This window comes from Rhodnius prolixus, unplaced genomic scaffold (genome assembly GCF_049639745.1).
Source record: "Rhodnius prolixus isolate KJV_2025 unplaced genomic scaffold, Rpr scaffold_16, whole genome shotgun sequence".
NCBI lineage: Eukaryota > Metazoa > Arthropoda > Insecta > Hemiptera > Reduviidae > Rhodnius > Rhodnius prolixus.
The window spans coordinates 3,558,802-3,577,508 of NW_027411616.1; the positions used below are offsets into that span (position 1 = coordinate 3,558,802).

At 33.2% G+C, this 18,707-nt stretch overlaps 1 protein-coding gene across 9 annotated transcripts in view; it reads left to right on the forward strand.

The window, feature by feature from the left end:
* Positions 1-246: 246 nt before the first annotated feature.
* LOC141457436 (dual specificity protein phosphatase CDC14A-like) overlaps positions 247-18,707 on the forward strand; it is a 54,406-nt gene continuing 35,945 nt past the window's right edge. For 2 of the 9 annotated variants that reach the window (XR_012460379.1, XM_074134420.1), the window contains exons 1-11: positions 279-629; positions 2,393-2,565; positions 3,042-3,134; positions 3,218-3,297; positions 4,481-4,610; positions 6,621-6,783; positions 7,769-7,999; positions 8,141-8,279; positions 16,268-16,526; positions 17,924-18,048; positions 18,553-18,693. Coding sequence is in view for 8 of the 9 variants with exons in the window: in XM_074134420.1 (XP_073990521.1) it covers positions 572-629; positions 2,393-2,565; positions 3,042-3,134; positions 3,218-3,297; positions 4,481-4,610; positions 6,621-6,783; positions 7,769-7,999; positions 8,141-8,279; positions 16,268-16,526; positions 17,924-18,048; positions 18,553-18,693 (1,592 nt within the window). In the remaining variant the exon portion in view is untranslated. Of the gene's footprint in view, positions 630-2,392; positions 2,566-3,041; positions 3,135-3,217; positions 3,298-4,480; positions 4,611-6,620; positions 6,784-7,768; positions 8,000-8,140; positions 8,280-16,267; positions 16,527-17,923; positions 18,049-18,552; positions 18,694-18,707 lie in introns of all 9 variants that reach the window. The other 7 variants (XM_074134419.1, XM_074134418.1, XM_074134421.1 and 4 more) reach the window with 7 other exon arrangements.

The window sequence follows — 18,707 nt, forward strand, 5'->3', positions numbered from 1 at the left end:
AATGTCTTGCTCTTGCTTCTAGCGGAGGGTGAAATTTTAACATAGATATCTTGTGATGCGATTATTTAAAGAATGAAGCAAGTTCACAACGTTTATTGTGAAGGGCAGCAAAAAAGATTTTAATTCAGGGGTGCTGCAGAGGCTTATTGCTTATGTGAAAATCCGCCACTAGAAGTACTTATTGTTGGGTACCTATCGATACCAAGGGATCTTTCACTTGCCAGCATCTCTACAGGTTGTGATGTCGATTTCATTTGATTTTATTCCGATTACAGTAAAGTAGGAGTGAGAGCGCGCGCGTTGGAGTCAGTAAATAACTGCGTATTCTCATTTATGTGTAGCTACCCACATAACGACCATGGTGATGCAGGCTTGATGAAAATAGTTAACGTAATTACAAAAAAATTCCTTCGTTAAATGTGCATGTGAAATAAAGTGTGTTCGAAAATATTTTAAGGGTAGAGGCTGTGATAACGTTCTCTAAATGTTTTTTTTTAGGTTTATAGCTTTTAGGTAATTTTGTATTATGAGCTCGAGTTAGTTTTTTAGGGCTCTAGGGTTGTTTCCAAAAATGCATAGCATGGAACCTTATAATGGGGTTTTAGTAGCGGCTTGTGAATTTATTAAAGGTAAGATTATTTCCGATCATTATAAGTAACTTCTATTTAATCTCTTATTTAACATTCATTAGCCATAGGTAAAGCTGAATAGCAAAGATCATGCGACAAAGTAGTGTTTCCAATGTGCAGGGCATTGAATCTTTTTGTTTTTTGTTCCTGTTAAGACAGTGGATACTTAGTAATTCTTTAATGTGTGCTAGCTGCTTGAAAAGGCAATATTCTTAAAAGTAATGTGGAAGAGTTTATTTAAATAAAGAATCTTCACTAAAAATGAAAGAGTCGTGTAGAATAACCCTGGTAAAGAAAAGAGTGAAAGTTCAAAATAAAATTTCGGTGGTTTAAAAAACTGAGTGTCTTAATATTCATAGATCGTTTAAAAACTTTCCTTATTGCCATCTGATAAAATGATTCCAGACTTTTTCCCTTCATAAGTAGAAACCCACCTTCAACTAGTTCGTCTGCCCCTCGTTCCGATATGCTCGGGTACTCTGAGGAGTTTCAGGTTATCTACTGAGCAACACTTAGTATTCTTTTACATCCACCCATTAATTTAGAGTTTATTCAGAGCCTTCAATTCAGCCATTCTTTCCGAAAATACCCTCATCTTCTTAATCTAGTCTCTTTTTCTGTCACTCATTCAATATCAGCATTCAGTTACAGTGTGTGTGAAGTTTATTAGACGCTGTAGGCGATTCATTCCCTTTGCGGATTTCGATGAGGCTCCAAATTATGCTCCATCAAATTTTTTCCCCAGTTTGCAAAAATATTGAAAAAAATTGATAAACAGATTTAATGAATAATTTGATTTTGGAAAAGGGAGATTTTATCCGTGAATGAATAATTAGAGTTTTGTTTCTTTATTTATTGATTTAAAGGGTATTCATATTACTAACCTCTATCTTATTTGTATATCTTGGAAATGGAAACCGAGAGAAGGAGGGCACCCTCAGAACTAAGTAACATCCAGCGTTAACAAAAGGCTCACACAACATCGCGCGTCGCTCACTAGCAGGCCCACGCTATTATTACACGAAAAGTATGCTTTTCCATTGAATAATGAGTGAGTTCTGTAACCTTCTTAAGTCCTCGGTTATCACGTGTTAACATCTCCAGAGTATGTAGCAGCTGAAAGCTTACTCGCGAGCCACATAGCTGCACTGTACAGCTAATTCATCGCCGTGAGCAATTCTTCAGTCAATAAGGAAAAATCTTGAAGTGGTTTCCAAAACCAAACAAAACAAATACTGACCACTAGTGGTAATCTGAAGTATTTCCTAAACCTGCCAGCAGACCACCGAGGGCCCTCTAAGCCTTCAGCCCTTGCCATGCAAGTATGGCGGTAAGTTTTTCTGGATATCTCCTCGCTTACCTTTTGTCAAGTGACATTAGTTTCAGATTTGCTACGAACATTTCTGACTTCCTAAAATATTTTTGTAACCGTCCTTTCAAGCGGCAAATGAATTTCTAGCCCAGGCAAGGATCGCATGATCCTTCTAGCCAACATCAATAGTAAAATTAACGTATGGAGTTGTCTTCCTCGGTGAGGATAAATTCAACACAAGTATAGGGTTGGCTTGTAGAACTGATTTAATCGCGTCAACATCTGAAATCATGCAACTTTTTTCAAGATCCCGGGATCCCTGCGTGGGCATACAATGCTTTAACAACTAGCTAATCCATTAATAATAATAATAATTAATAACCTAATAAGGTAATCGAAGATAATAATACGAAAAATATTGATATAAATTACATGGAAATCTTTGTTTTAGATCAACTATATTTTATTACCTTAAGGACGCCAGTTAAACCCAAATCAACATCAAATACCCATTATTTCTGCATCGATGATGAACTTGTTTATGAAAATTTCTTTTCCGATTTTGGTCCACTCAATTTGGCAATGCTCTTCAGATATTGTATCAAACTTAATCGTAAAAGAAAGGTAATTTAGTTTGATATGTATATATATTTAGGTAGATGTAACATATATATATATATATATATATGTTATATGTAGGATCTATCTATTGAATACTTTTAACTATAGTTTTGTCAGGATTTTAACGGATTTAGTAAATACCAACTTGAACTTTTCTTGAATTAAGTGCAGCAGTATATTTCCAATGTGTAAATAATACACCCACTGATATACCCCTCGTTACTAACAGCTCAGTCTGCAGCTTGCAGTTTGGCAAGACTAGTTTACTGTAATTTTTAAACATTTATAAGATTGTGTGGTCTTAATTGTAGATCTATAATTTAAAAACACAAATGTAAACTTTAAACATTTATCCAAAGTACTTTGAATTAAAAGTAATTAATAAAATTGACCACTACTAATGCTGCCCCCAATAGTGGATTAGTTTTCATGTTGACCTTTTTTTAAAATTCATTTGACTATCTTCTAATATTTTTCAGGTAGCATTACAATCTAATAAAAAAGTCGTACATTACACAACAATTGAGCCACAAAAAAGAGTAAATGCTGCTTATCTAATAGCATCCTACGCGGTTAGTTTAAATTTTTCCGTTAGTTAAACTTTTAATATTGTTTGAAGGAATCAAACAGATTTATCTAAATAATTTTATTTTAGATCTTGTATCTTAAGAAGACACCAGAAGAAGCATTTAAAGCCCTCGTGGAAGGACTACAACCACCTTTCATACCATTTAGGCAAGTTGTATGCACATTATTTCATTATTAATTAGAGCGAGCTGTATGTACACTATTTCATTATTAATTGCAGAGGAAATAATAAAATCAATGGAAGAAGTTATATTTGGAGAGATTTCATGTATTTTAAACATACTCTTGCTTGGTAATATGTAATAATAAAGTAAAAATTGTAGCAACATTGAATTTATGTATTGAAAATGGCTAAGATAATGAATTTGTATCAGTTCGTTGATAATTGTTTTCTCATAAAAAAAAAAGTTTGTTGAACTGTTTAGCCAATATGTCTGTTTAAAACAATTTAAAGTAATAAATCAGAATTTTGAAACTTCATAGACATAACTGAGATTGTATCATAGTTTCCCTAGGAATTAGCTTTTTATGGTGTCCATTAATTGCCTCCCTCTCATATGTAAGCATAACTTAAGTAAGGAAGCTTTCCCAAATCGAGAAAACAAAATAAGTTTTCGGTCCAAAAGCAAGAAGGTTGGCAAAAACCAACTTGTTAGGACTTAGGCACGCCAAATTCGGTCGTGGCACTTGCCAACATGTTTCGTTAAGGAGCATTGTCTTTATAAGGGTACTTATAGTAGCTGCGCCTGGAACCTTATGGCGCCTGCAGATACTGCATGGAGTTAACTCCACTGCACCTTCTAATTGACGGCAATACCATTGTTGTACAGCGCTTTAATGTGGATGTTAACCCAGTAAAATATAAGCAGTGCTTGATAAGAATTTCGGAATATCCTAAACTTCTATTGTAAGTCACACCTATCATCTTAGTTTTAACATTAAGCACGAGAAATGGTTATCGCCTCGTAATATTTTTAAAAAGAATTTGGCAAATCAGATACGAATAAGTTCAACTCTTCGTTACTATCGTCAGCGAGAACTTTTTTTATGATTAGGAATAAAAAATTAATGACTAATTGACAAGAAGTAATATATTGTATAATATTGCAATTCGTTAAAAAAGGAAGAGATTGCCTATCCAATCATCCAGGTCTTATTCCAACTCCCACCTTCATGATGCAAATCTGGTTGGTTAATTTTTGCCCGAACCATTTTTAACTTATGCGTAAAATCAAACCATTGACAATTAAAAGTTCTGTAACCGACTGGACAACCATAATGAAATTATTTAAATTTTATGCATTTTTAGTCATCTTTAACATGTTTTTAGAGATGCTTCAAGTGGCGTTTCAGTATTCCATGTTACTTTGCTCGATTGTCTACAGGCTGTTTACAAAGCATATCATCTTGGGTTTTTTAACTTCGATGATTTTGACGTCGATGAATATGAACATTATGAGGTAAGTTTCTTTAATATATCAGTTTTTATTTTCATGCTTCTATCTAGAAATAAAAATATTTCATCTTATAGCGAATTATTTTAATTAAAGTTATTAGTATTAAGTTATAAATAAAAGTTTTTATGCCTGTAAACATTGATGGCCATTGAAATGGAGTCAATAGAAGGTAGGGTAATGTTTATGAGTACTAATTTATATCAATAAATTTTTGTCATTTAAACTTATCATTTATTCAAATGCCCGAGAATGCATCAGGTGGTCATGTTTCGGTCGGGACTTAAAAAATGCAAGCATCGAATACCGCTAGAATAAATCAAACAGCTGTTGCCCACACCAATTTCAGCTAGATATAGGTAGGGGCGGATATATTAGAGCATAACGTAAGAAAATTCTTGTCTGTTAGGACAATTTTTCTAGAGATTTGGAGTTAATATCATATTATCGCCAAGCTAAAAACGATTTTAACGATGTTAATTCAGAGCCTCAAATGGATTTTTGCACGCTCATGCATTTTTTTTATGGAATCCTTAAAATGTTGGTGACGAAATGTGAACAAGTAAGATTAGCTGATTTTTGGAAAATTTTCGCAAAAATGGCATTTTAGTCATATCACTGCAAGTCCAAAGTTTTTCTTAAGCCAACAGTTAAACAGAAATCAATACTACAAAACGCTGATTCAACGTATGGCTTTCTAGCATAGCACTCAGTATTGCTAGAGTGCTAGAATAGCCCGACGGATTGTGTTTGGCAGGAGAATGCGCCGCAGACTTTTAATTGTTGCCGAACTACTAAGTGGCTAGATCTCAAAATTTTAAGAAGAAGAAGGAGAAAATTATTATCGGAAATTACATCTTAGCGGCACTACTTAAGATACATCGTGTGTATCGTATTTAAAAGATACGGTGAAGCAGCTACATTGGGAAAACTGTACGAAGTTACATTAGGAAATCCAATTAAGGAGAAGTCCGGTGAAATTGAAAACACTTCCTTTATTTATCAGGGTCCCTTTCTGGTTCTAGTCGAAACTCAACAACTTCCTCTTCCGGTCCAGAATATCTGAAAAATCTAAGGATCTGGGGTGGTCCAATCATCTGCCATCAGATGATGAATAATTCCTTGAATAATTAAAATGCGATCAGTGAGATGGTTTCTTTGAGTTTCCTCAATCTGTTGATAGATGTAGGCAATTTTGCCATGGGTTCTGAGTAACTCGTTCTTGGCTTAGACACTCTAGTCACACTTCCCTCGGGAGCACTATCCCATCCGTGTACCATACAATCGCATGGACCGATAAAACTTAATCTCTGTAAAAGGAGAAGAAGAGTATTTTCTTCAAAAATTTCAAGAAGTATGAGAATGAAGATTTGTGGTAGATGAGGTCGCCGAGCTTAGAAGACAAAGAAGGAAAAGACGAGAAAAGAGATTGACTATGGAAGGAAAAGAAAGCAGGACAGCTGTTGAGTTTCAACATTATTGCATTTTTACTTAAGTGTTTTGCGCGGTAGATTTTCTATTGTAACAATCTTAAATGAAAAGAAAAAGTTGAATGTCCATTTATAGCGTACCGCCTTGTGTTTTTCTAAATATTGGAGACTTCTTGGGAAACTTTTGGGATTTTTTGGGTAAGATTCAATCACAGACTCTAGCACTTGCTACAAAACTGGTAGGTATGACTTTTTCTCAAATGAAATCACTTCATTTATTACGTTTATTCGCGGGTATAGAATCAGGAGCTGTAAGACCCAAAATTGGTAATGATCTTATAAAAGTCTGGTATTCTTCGCCTTATGGCTTTGTTAAAAACAAAAAAAAAATTGTTTTCTTCCAATCATCTAAATCACTGCTTACGGGGCTTATAAGTTCCAATTGGAATTTGAAAATCGCAGTAAGAAAAAACCCTGTGCTTTTCATTCTTTGAATTTTTATTATTTTCTTAAATAATTTTTGATTAGTGTTCATCTAATTTGTTTTCTAATTATTATAGTACATCTATTTCTATTTTTTTTTCAGCGAGTAGAAAATGGTGATCTAAATTGGATTGTGCCACAAAAATTTCTTGCTTTTTGTGGCCCTCATGCAATCACAAAAGTAGAAAATGGTCAGTTTAAAATTATACAAACACTATTATCTGCCTCTGCATATTGTGTGATAGCATCAAATAAAAACATAACAAGTAATATCAATGAACCTGCTTGCTTGCATTAGAATGAATCTGTGCAATCTACTTTCTATGTTACAATAGTTTTTTAAATATAGTTGTGACTCCTGGACAGAGGCACTATTCTAATCTGTTAAATAAAGTTCTTGCCGGAAATACTTGTTTTGAACTCCAGAATGCGAAAAACCGCCTTTAGCGCTTGGTTTATGATTGTGCTGATCTCCTTTATTTTAAATGTATTTTATTTATCTTTATGAACATAATATTTCAAAAACGGAAACTTGCAGAAAGTTAATGCTTGAAGTTAGCTTCCGATTTTCAAATCACTCAACCGGAATGGCAATTTTATGAGGTTTTTCTTTTTTACGCAAATCACTCCTACGTTATCGCCTTTAATTTTCATATCAATGTGTACTACTGACTGGTCTAAGATTATTATTAGAGATTTATTCACAGAAAAACAATTTGTTTTCACTAATTAGCTCACACTAAAGAGCCACCTCATCATGACGTAGGGTTTTTTTTATCCTTCATAAAATCAATTAAGGTTGTTTAAAGCGTTGCTAGGATATCATGTTTAATGTAAAGGAAATAGATTACAGGAAACGAAAATTTATTAATGAAATTTCTGGGTTGGAGGAATTGTATGGAAAAATCTTAAAGGTAATTTCTGTAAAGTTCAGGTACTATTTAGATGCAAGTCAATCATTATTATTTAAAAAAAGTTTCTGTAAAAAGTGTTGGAGAGTTTTCGGGGAGTTAGGATTGACTACTGTACAAGTTCAAGAAAGGGAAGAAGACAGGGATTGCTTCTCTTAGGGACTTCTTGACATTTTAGATCTATCGTATATCTTACTTAAAAACTTGTTAGTCCTCTTTGCTCATCTTTATGTGTTGTACTTTTTAACGTGGTATCTGAAGATTATTTTTAAGATAGAATTACAATAAATGCCATGCAGGAAATGTGTGTGATTGTTTCACATGAGATTTTTTTTTTAAGGTTACCCATTACATTCTCCAGAATCATATTTTAATTATTTTCGAAAGAATAACGTTAGTACAGTTATTCGCCTTAATAAAAAGATATATGATTCATCAAGATTCACAAATTGTGGATTTCACCATAGGGATTTATTCTTTGTTGATGGAAGTACTCCTAGCGATACAATTTTGAAACAGTTTTTGGCATTATCTGAAAGTGTGCCTGATGCTATTGCTGTTCATTGTAAAGGTAAGTATTTAGAAATTCTCTTTCTACTAACTAACGGTAATGTAAAATTTATACAATTCCAAGTAAACATTCCCAAAGTCAATAACATTCAGAATATCATACCATTTTTTTATATTTTTAACAGAAAACATTATTTTACAGCCGGCCTAGGACGTACTGGTTCTTTAATTGGTTGCTATATAATGAAGCATTACCATTTCAATGTGATGGAAGCGATTGCATGGATAAGGATATGTAGACCTGGGTCAATCATTGGCCATCAACAACATTGGCTTAAGGAGTACGCTAAATTGTTAAATTTCTGCTAGTTTAGTTTTTGGAATTTGCTTTTAGATTAGGAATCAGCTACCTTACCTCACTGCGATCCGTTGGGACTCAGTGTGATACCCGTAATTAGAGCTCCAACTGAAGGAATTAGCTATGCGGTTAGCGTATGGATTCCCACGCGAAGATCCGGGTTCGAATCTGGCTGGTGGCCCATAGATTTTCTTACAGCTCATAGTGATGTCTGTAACGAGAGAACACTGTCCGGAGGCTGACAGTGTACTGAAAAAAGCTCAGGGCCCCAATAACCTCAGATGTCGACGCGCTTGAAATCATTTAAAAAAAAAAACAAATCTGTCGATTAAATTAGGAGCTGGGAGAGAGCTGGCATGTTTAAATTTAAACCATGAGTCATTTTTATAATGCAATGAGTCGATCTCTGTCATACAAGCCCTTTCACACTGACACACACTGGAATGCTGTTTTCTCCACTTCGGACATGCCCATACGATTTATTTGCTTTATTATTTGCAATCGATAGTAAAGAGGCCTACTGTTGCCAACGAGGCTTCCCGACTTTGATGGCGATAAGTTTTAGTAAATAGGAACAATGAAAGGGAAGAAAGCTTATTGCAATTTCAATATTTTTTTTTATTATTATTATTAATTCTAAGCGTCCGACCGAGGAACATGGTCATCTTCTTCAGGGCTTTGGAAAATATTTACAGAAATAGATTACAATGCTCATTGATTTGGTATAGAAAACAGTTTACGGTTATTTACCTTACTTTTGAACAATTATGTTTTACATTATGCAGCAGAGTGCCTTAAAAGTTGGTGTGGCTTCTTGAGTAGAAATCACAAGCTGATGATCTCCCATCCAAGAAAAAAAAAAAAAAATGTCATGCAAAAAACAAAGAAAGATAGTACTGCAAATTGTTTACAAAAAGAAAACAGTTTAAATTTCCAATCCAGATACGAACAATCCAAACTACATAATACGCCAACTTACCATATACATGTAAAACAATAGATAAATAAAATAATAATAGTAATCTTTCTGACAATTGCCAAGCTGTCTTCCCACATATAACATTTTAAAACCGACCACTCAGTACCTCAATGATCAGGACAGAAGAATACATACCGTTAAAGCCAACATGCATAATGTAAAACATATTACAATTGTTCGTAGGTAAAAGGTAAATAATTATGATCTGTTTTTATATCACAGAAATAATGTAAATTGTAATCTGCTTCTGTAAATATGTTCCAAAGCCCTCAAGATGATCTAGACCCTAGGTCGCTTGGCAATATAAAAAGAAGTGACTGAAATGGGCAATAATATTTGTTCCCTTTGGATCAATGAATCAGTGACCTAAAAAGGTGAACAGCACTCTACAGGAATAATAAAGTTATTTGTTTGGAGTTACCATAGACCTATCCTAAGAAACCTTATTTTGGCTTCCCATTCTCGGTTGGGATATTGAAGCAGTCCCATTCTAATATTGAACTGAAATTGCTAGCAAAACAGTAGCTCTACAACAGCCTCGCTGTAAAAAAAGATCACATTAAAACTGTCCGGTAGGACAGTTGTATAAGGGTTGACCATCAAAAACTGCACGAAAAAGCGTAACGTTGAAAAACACCCAACTTTGACAATTTTTTGCTATTTTTCTATAAAAGATAAAATTCCCAAATTTTCTTTAAATCTTACTCCGAACCCTCCTTTATAACTGTAATTTTTTTGCAACCACCCAGATCTAATAGGTTTCGAGAAAAAAGTTGCCGAAAATGAGCAAAAACGGCTTTTTCAAAAAATGTTCTTGTTCTTGTTGTTGTTGTTGTTGTTCTTCTTCTTCTTGTTACCTTTTTTGTAAACAACGTAGCGCCTAAACGCGTGAACCGATTTTCATGAATGAGGTGTCATTCGATTCGGAATTTTGTGTAGATGTGCCTTTTGGGGGTCTCGACGCTGTACATCGAATGGGAGAGGAGTTAGCCCCCTTTATGTAAGGCCCCCTCCAAAATTATTATTACTAATAACTCTGTAAATCTTGCCCGATTTTGATAGAATTTGGTAGGATGATAGAGTTAGGGCTCCCCTACGTAACAATAAAGCGACGATCTGCTCTTACACTTGTTAAGGGAAAGTATAGCAATCGTTTCAAATTATCGACACGTGAACCGATTTTCATAAATGAAGGGTCATTCGAATCGAAATTTTGTACAGATTTGCACTTTAAAAGTCTCGACGCTATGCCTCATAAGGAGGGAAGTTTGCCCCACCCAAATAAGGCCCTTTCTAAAACTATTATTACCAATATTTCTATAACGCTTAGTCCGATTTTGATAAAATTTAGCACGAAAAAGTGATTAAAGCTCCTCTACGTGGCTGTGAAGTGCCATCATGCTCTTACACCTACTAAGAGAAGTACTGCAATCGTTAAAATTATCAATGAGTGAACCGATTTACATCAATGAATTGTCGTTCGATTCAAAATCTTTGCCTTTTAGGGAGAAGTACTGTAATCGCAGTTTATTTTTCTTGCTCCTCTTAAAAGGAAGTACTGAAATCGCAGTTTAATTTTGCTATTTACGTACAAATACCTTCCTATTTTATTCAAAACGCTTTCTAAAAAAAATTGTTATTGAGGATGGTTTGGGGACCGCAACTATAATCATTCTTTAAAAAGATCTCTCCAGTGGTAGTTACGGTTCCGATTTAACACCTTATCAGGTTATAATGATAGAATAGCTTATTCCAAATTTTAAAAAATCTGTAAAGCAGACGTAACTTTGCAAATAGACAAAAAGGAAAATCTATCCAAAAGGTACAAAAATCTCCTTAACAAAAACTTACAGTTTTAAAAGTTAAGTATAAGGGTTGATTAAACGCCAAAAGGTACACAAATCAGCAGTTCCCAACATTTCATTAATACTTCATTGATATAATTTAAGTAATTTTACTGCATTAACTTTTCCTTCACATTTTTTAGAATTTATTAGATGTCACAGACCCTTATGCTGGCCAGTTCATTCATAATATTATTTTGTTACAATTATGATAAAATGTATATTATATCTTCGTAATTAAATAGGTACTTTATTTTAATTCTATTCCAAATTATTCTTCTGATTTATCTTTAATATGCCCTTTATTCTGAGTAGTCACATATACATGCATGTTATAGTAGAAAAAGACTAAGTTAGAGTCGGCTACTGTTTAAATTTGAATCACAGAGGATTCAAAACAATATTTCAGTCTTGAATTCGTCTTACCGAAATACTCGTGAGCACAAATAACATACAGTTAATAACAAGTAGATTATTCAACAATATTTACTCATTTCTCAATTGTAATTTAATTTAGTCCCCCTAATTTTACTTATGGTAAAATACTGGAATAATTAGCTGTCCTAAAAATATGCATATCTTTATTTTCTTTATTTTATATTACATATATATAACATTGTGGGAAGAACACCTAGATTGAGAATGTAATTGAAGAAAACTATATTATTTGCGATAAAGCCAGATAATTTATTACCTATTACTATAAACGTTTGACTACTACTAAAGTAACAATTACTTTAATCGAAGAATGAACTTAAACCAATGATTTTTATTTAAAAATAAAAATAAATAAATAAAATCATTGATGTATGTTGGTGTAAGCATTTTTTTAAAAAAGTTTATGAATTTTTTAGCCTCATATTTTTTTTATATTTTTTATAACGTTTTCTTTTTCACCTGTGATTAATAGTTTGATTATTATAGATAAATAGATATTACAGTCAATCTAAGTTAAATGGTGTGCTACTTGAGTAAATATTTTGTAGACGAAAATGGCCAGCATAAGGGTCTGTGACATCTAGATAGATAGATAGATAGATAGATAGATAGATAGATAGATAGATAGATAGTGTTTTATTTAAAAAATAAAAGGAAAACTTACACTTTTTATAAACAAAAACACTTAAGACAATGGACAATTTGTCCGTCTGCCAAGTTACCTTCTAATTGAAAATAAAATGATTTTTAATTATTACAAAATAAAATAACATAATTAGTTTGAATTCAAAATAAAATTTACATCTGAACCTTAGAATTTTCAGGTTTTTTTACCTTCCTTACGATCTTCTTATAGGTCTTTACGTGAATGAATAATGAAGAATCCTTTATTCATTCATTATAGTGGTCTATTAAAAATTTTCTATATGTGGATGCCCTGGTCACGTACTGGTATAGATGGTTCCAGTTTTTACCATTTAGATATTGAATCACTTCCTCCCTTGACAACTGGGCTTTCCCCAACCACCTGCTACGGTACTCATTCAGCACAGGACATACCGCTAAAAAGTGAAAACAGTCTTCTTTTTCAGATCGATTGCACATGGTACAGAGTCCGCTCGAGTCCGAGGAAAAGGGTTTAAAATTTAGGTTTAACAGTTGGCATCTCGACCGAAACAACACTCCCATATAGTGCAATTTATTTACATTCGTAATGTAACTTCGAGGACTTTCTCCTAATAACAATTCACCATATAAAGAGTGATGCTGCGATCGAGAGGCCAATAACCACCAGTGTTGCGAATAAAAAGTATCGACCCGGCAAACAACCATATCGAGACTTTCTCCCAACCTATCGCAATCTTCACCAATTTCCTCGATATTGCAATCATATTTCTCAGACATATCCAGCCATTCCCTGTACCAGTACAGCTTCTTTTGAATTATTTTCTTAGCGATAAACTGAGGCAATCGACTTTCCGGCAGCCTTAAGATTTTTAAAATGTATTTAAAATGCAGCTGTAAAGTATATAGGTACATTATTTTACGTCCTGTTTCTAAATACAGCATATAATTGGGAGTGGAGGGAGGAAGACCAAAAAGTTTCTTAATAAAAAATCTCTGAATTTTTTCCACTTCATCAAAAGGCTTGAAACCCCATACCTGAGCGCTATAACACATCACTGCCCGTGAAACCGATTCGAATACGGAGTATTTTGCTGATAATGGGACTTTTTTTCTCAAAATGTAATTAGACCAGGTCGTATTGATACCGAATTTAGCTGTTGAGAGCTTTTCCTCAAAGTGTTTTCTCAACGATAACTGAGGTGTAACACCAACTCCTAAATATTTATAATAGTTTACAATTTCGATAGGTGACCCCTCCCAGGTCCAGTATTCACTCCTAGCCGGTCTACCCCCATTCCGAAATACCATGATTTTCGATTTGTTGAGATTCACAGTTAAGTTCCATAACTTCGAATACTCACTTGCTTTATTAATCATATTTTGAAGTACAACCGGGTCTGAACTCATTAGGACTATATCGTCCGCGTACAAGAGACAATTTATATTCATTTCATCTATATTGAGTCCACCGCCGATATATTCTGGGAGATCGTTCACATACAAGGAGAAGAGGATCGGAGAGAGTAGACACCCCTGTTTCAACCCTAGTTCTGTTTTAAAACATTTGGTTACACCCTCTTTGACCCAAACAGCTGATTGAGTGTCTGTGTATAGCATTTTTAATATATTGATAAATTTAGAGGAAATACCTAAACAATTTAATTTATAAAAAAGTGATTTTCTAACTATTGTAATCTAATTTTCAAATGCGCTTTTGTAATCTATAAAAAAACAATAAACTTTCTGGCGTTTAACGGACAAAATTATTTTAATTATATTAAAAAGATTAAAAATATTGTCATTTGTAGAATAGCTTTTTCTAAAGCCTGCCTGATACTCATTTAAAACATTATTAATAGAACACCAATTTTCCAATCTCAAAAGTAGCATACCCGTAAATAATTTAGAAACGGCATCGGCAAATGAAATTCCCCTATAATTATCCACCCTGTTTACATCGCCTTTCTTATGCAGTGGGAATATTATCGATTTAGCAAACGAATGTGGCACATTACCGGACTCCCATATATAATTAAAAACAGATAAAAGATGTACCAAAAAAGTTTGTGGGCAGTTTTTGTAAAATTCAGACGGTATTCTATCAAAGCCCGGGGCCTTATTACTGCCCGCTTTCATAATCACAGCCTCCAATTCATTAATTGTAAATTTAGAGTCTAAAATATCGTCACCGTAATAAGGGGCTGCATATAGAATCGGACTATATTCAGAGGCCGGGTTGAGCAATTTATTAAAGTGCTCATACCATATATCGCTCTTTATATTAGCACCACATACAAAAAACTTTTTTACAAAAACTTTTATTAATGACCACATTTGTTTAGAATCTTTAATACTTTCAAATTTTTTGTTTAATGATTCATAATAACGTTTTCGTTTTTTTCTACAAATACTTTTATATTCCTTATTAGCTTGCAAATATAATTGTTTAACATACCCTGAATTATTCTTTCGAAAAATATTTAACAATTTGAATGAACATATTCTAAGTTGATTACAAGTATTGTCATACCACACGGGTTTTGCTTGTTTAGGTTGAAAGGTTTTTGTTTGTTTACCATAGGCAGCAGATTCTCTAATCATAGAACATAAATAATCTATTGCTAACTGTGTATTATTTGGCACAACTATATTTCCTTTACATTTGAATTCCAATTTTTTCTTAAAAAATAAATAATCATTTTTAGACCAGATTAATTTAGGCAGCAGAGGCATTATATTTGCATCCCTTTCCTCCTTTTTTGAATAAACAGATATACTTAGTGGCATATGGTCAGAATAATTTTTAACATTTACACTAAAACTTTTTATAATATGTAATATATCAAACGATACACAACATACATCGATAACCGAATTACCGGGCCCACCTACAAAAGTAAATTCACCCTCGTAATCACCAGCCGTTCTCCCATTAAGCAGTATTAAATTAAAATCATCGCAAACTTCCATAAAACGTTTACCTTTACTATTTATACATTTATCTTTTGATTGTCGTTTTATATTAAATTGATAGAGATTATTCGAAACACTTTCTGGTATAGTCTGCAAATCTGCGAATCTGGCATTCACATCTCCCATTACAATAAAATTACTACTAGACTGTTTATTAACAAAATTAGAAAATTTTACAAATTCTTCATCCCAGCTACTAATATTTAAATACAATGGTACAATATAAAATTTTATGTTCCTATCTTCATAACTTATTACAGAGAGCCCATCTACATTAACAATTTTTAAAAATTTTGAATAAGGGGAATTACTTTTTATACCAATAACACATCCACCCCTGCCTCTGCCATACCTGTTTACTTTCTCTGCTGCTATCCAATGTAAATTATATCCAGAAAAATACTTTTCATACATAACTATATCCTTCTCTACAACAAAAGTTTCTATTAAATAAAATAAATCATATTCTTTAATGAAATTAAAAAACCCAACTTCTTCACGTTTACTACCTAACCCGCAAATATTATACGACAACATGTTTAAATAGAAATTTTCTTTTACAAATTCTTCACTTCTTCTTCTTTGAACCTGACAGACTGCCTTACCTCATACCTCCGAAATGTTGGGAGCTAAACCTGAAACGCAGGGTCTGTGACATCTAATAAATTCTAAAAAATGTGAAGCAAAAGTTAATGCAGTAAAATTACTTAAATTATATCAATGAAGTATTAATGAAATGTTGGGGGAACTGCTGATTTGTGTACCTTTTGGCGTTTAATCAACCCTTATACTTAAATTTAAAACTGTAAGTTTTTGTTAAGGAGATTGATATAAAACTAAGTAACAAGTTAACAGTCTGGCTCGACTGCTTGCTAACTTAAGCCCACGGAGGGTATAAAACCTCCAAAGAATAGCACTGTGATCTCAGCCACTCTTTTCTGTATGAGCTAATTCTCTCTTAAGGCAGATCCGTAAAACTATGCCTGTTTAAAGCGTATTACATATTAATCAGACATAACTATGCCTGGATTATATAGGTATGTATTTTTAACAGTCTGATCATCTCGGTCCCAACTTACACTTAAGATGAATGTGTTGCTAATGTTGCAGAAAAGAACAACAGATGTGGTATTGTGGAAATAAATATCGTGAAGCTGTATATGGATCATCTTCAAAATTCCCTGTACACAATTATGGAATATATAGTAAACGACTTAAAGAAATTTCTGATCGAGTTGGTATTGAGAGTATTCGAAACGAGTTACTTCATTATCCTGACTCAATTACGAAAATTTTATTTAAGGTTGATACAATGAAAATTGAAGATAAGGCTGAAGTGGATGGAGTTAAGAAACATCCGCAAAATAAGGTATTCATTTCAGTATTAGTAATGTGTCACTTTGTTGCAGTCACTAGAGATAAAGTAAAGTTATCCTTCTAAACGAACAAGAATGAAAACAATTACAACCTCATTTTTTTCATGAGTGAACCAAATAGTATTTATTCATCTCTTGCAGCCCGGCATCTGTCATGAATAAAGGTAGTTTACTAATAGGAAGAAAGATTATTGCCAATTTCAGTTATTATTTTCATTTTTATTATTTTTAGCGAAGCTTTCGACCTGGACTAGGTCATTTTCAGGGCTTATGCATGTTGAAATTATAATATTTTTTACATGTTGAACAGTAAAAGTTGGTGTGTCCTAAACAAAGTCTAGAGTCTAAACTTAAACAGTCAGGGCATAATTGTCTACAAGCATAAGCTCTGAATATGACCTAGTCCAGGTCGAAAGCTTTGCTGAAACTAATAAAAATTATGACTGAAATAAGCAATCTTTCTTCCTTTTGTTTCAATGAATCGTGTCACCAAAAGCGATGAACTAAGTTAGCCCAGTCCAAAAACATCCGTTCTTGCTTTTATCTAGAGAATACATATAAATGGAAAAAAGTCAAAGTCACATTTCCAGTCAACTAATCCTATACATAACCCGTTGAACACATTCAGTTCACATGGTTTTGCAGGTCTTGACTGGAGCACGGGTAGGCGATTTTTTCTGAATGCGGGTCGTTTATGAAAAATTGCAATTCATCCTTGGATAAGTCCAAGGATATTTTATTGTATAAGACATATTCATATCGGCTGTATTTAAAAATAATTACATTTACTTATAGAATTGTAGTGACAATCGTGAAGTTGTCAATTATTTCTTGCAAATATACTTAGGCGTTTAATCAATCCTTATACTTAACTTTTTAAACTGTAAGTTTCTGTTAGAGATATTATGTTTCAAATTAAAATATAGACTTGCATGTACTTAGTGAATACACTTAAATTTTAAAGATAAATCTGTTCGGCTGTTTTCGAGAAAATTGCAATAATCAGAAACTTGATTAAGAATAGTGTCTTTTACATATGATAAGTTTCGGCCAAAAACTTATTGATGGGTTCCATGACGAAGTATTAAATTTGAACTCAACGCGTTTTTCCGTTTTTGATGAACACCCACGGATGCAGTTTAATTTCTAAAAACCACTTAGATTCAGGGAACCCTTGAAAAGTGATTAGAATGAAAAATAAAAAACTAAATGCGTGTATTTATTTGCAAATTTCCATATCTAAATGCATGAACATTAAGGGAATCAATTTGATGATATTCAGAAAAGTGTAGGATAGAACCAAAATTCTTTTATCTTCTGCATTTTGTATTGAAAACCCAATGTATTTTTTTTAACTTGCTCTGGTTATTTTGGAGTGATTTTATTGCAGGAGAAGCAAGCAATATCTAGCATCAAGGATATGAAGAATCAAAATAGTTTACTCACGCAAGGTGATCATCTGAACCAGATTAAAATGATGCGAAGAAAACCTCGTTCCAGTAATATTCCAATGAAGTAAAGAATTTTATTTCATGGTTCAGTACACATAATTTTTCGTTTTCTAAAAAGTACGTTGTAAATTATAACTAACATTAAGCTGAAGCAATCCAAGGTTTCTCCTGCGGAGAGCTCCAAAAAAATTATCTCATTGGCAGTACACGAGTTCAACCAGTCATAGGGCTTGCCTTGACGGAAACATCTACTAACATAGCTACGAAACCAGTTTGCATTAAATTTGGCCAGGTTCAGTTTCCTTGGAGAATGAATGCAATATGCTCCAAAGCGATTAAGTTGTTGAAGTTGGTGCTTGTAATTGCAGGTGTAGAGATTTCTCTCGCATTTGCCCTGACGTTATGCAAGTAAATTTTGTTGAGGTTGACGATAAGGTCTTATTTATAGATTAATTAGATCAGAATTCTCCTACGAACTGTATTAATATTGTAAAAGAAAGGAATTAATTCAGTAATTATTTAATTTTCGAATCTTTAATCCTTCTAATTTTGTTAATTGTCTTTACAGTAGCATGGTGCGATCAGGTCGTATTAAAGAAAATGTTACAGAAAAAGAAACAGAATCACCGTTAAAAGTGACAAAAGTAGTTGATAAACTTTCTTCGACAACTCTTTCTAAACGAGGAATCCGATCTGTCATTAGTAGAAGGTATGTACGTTGTT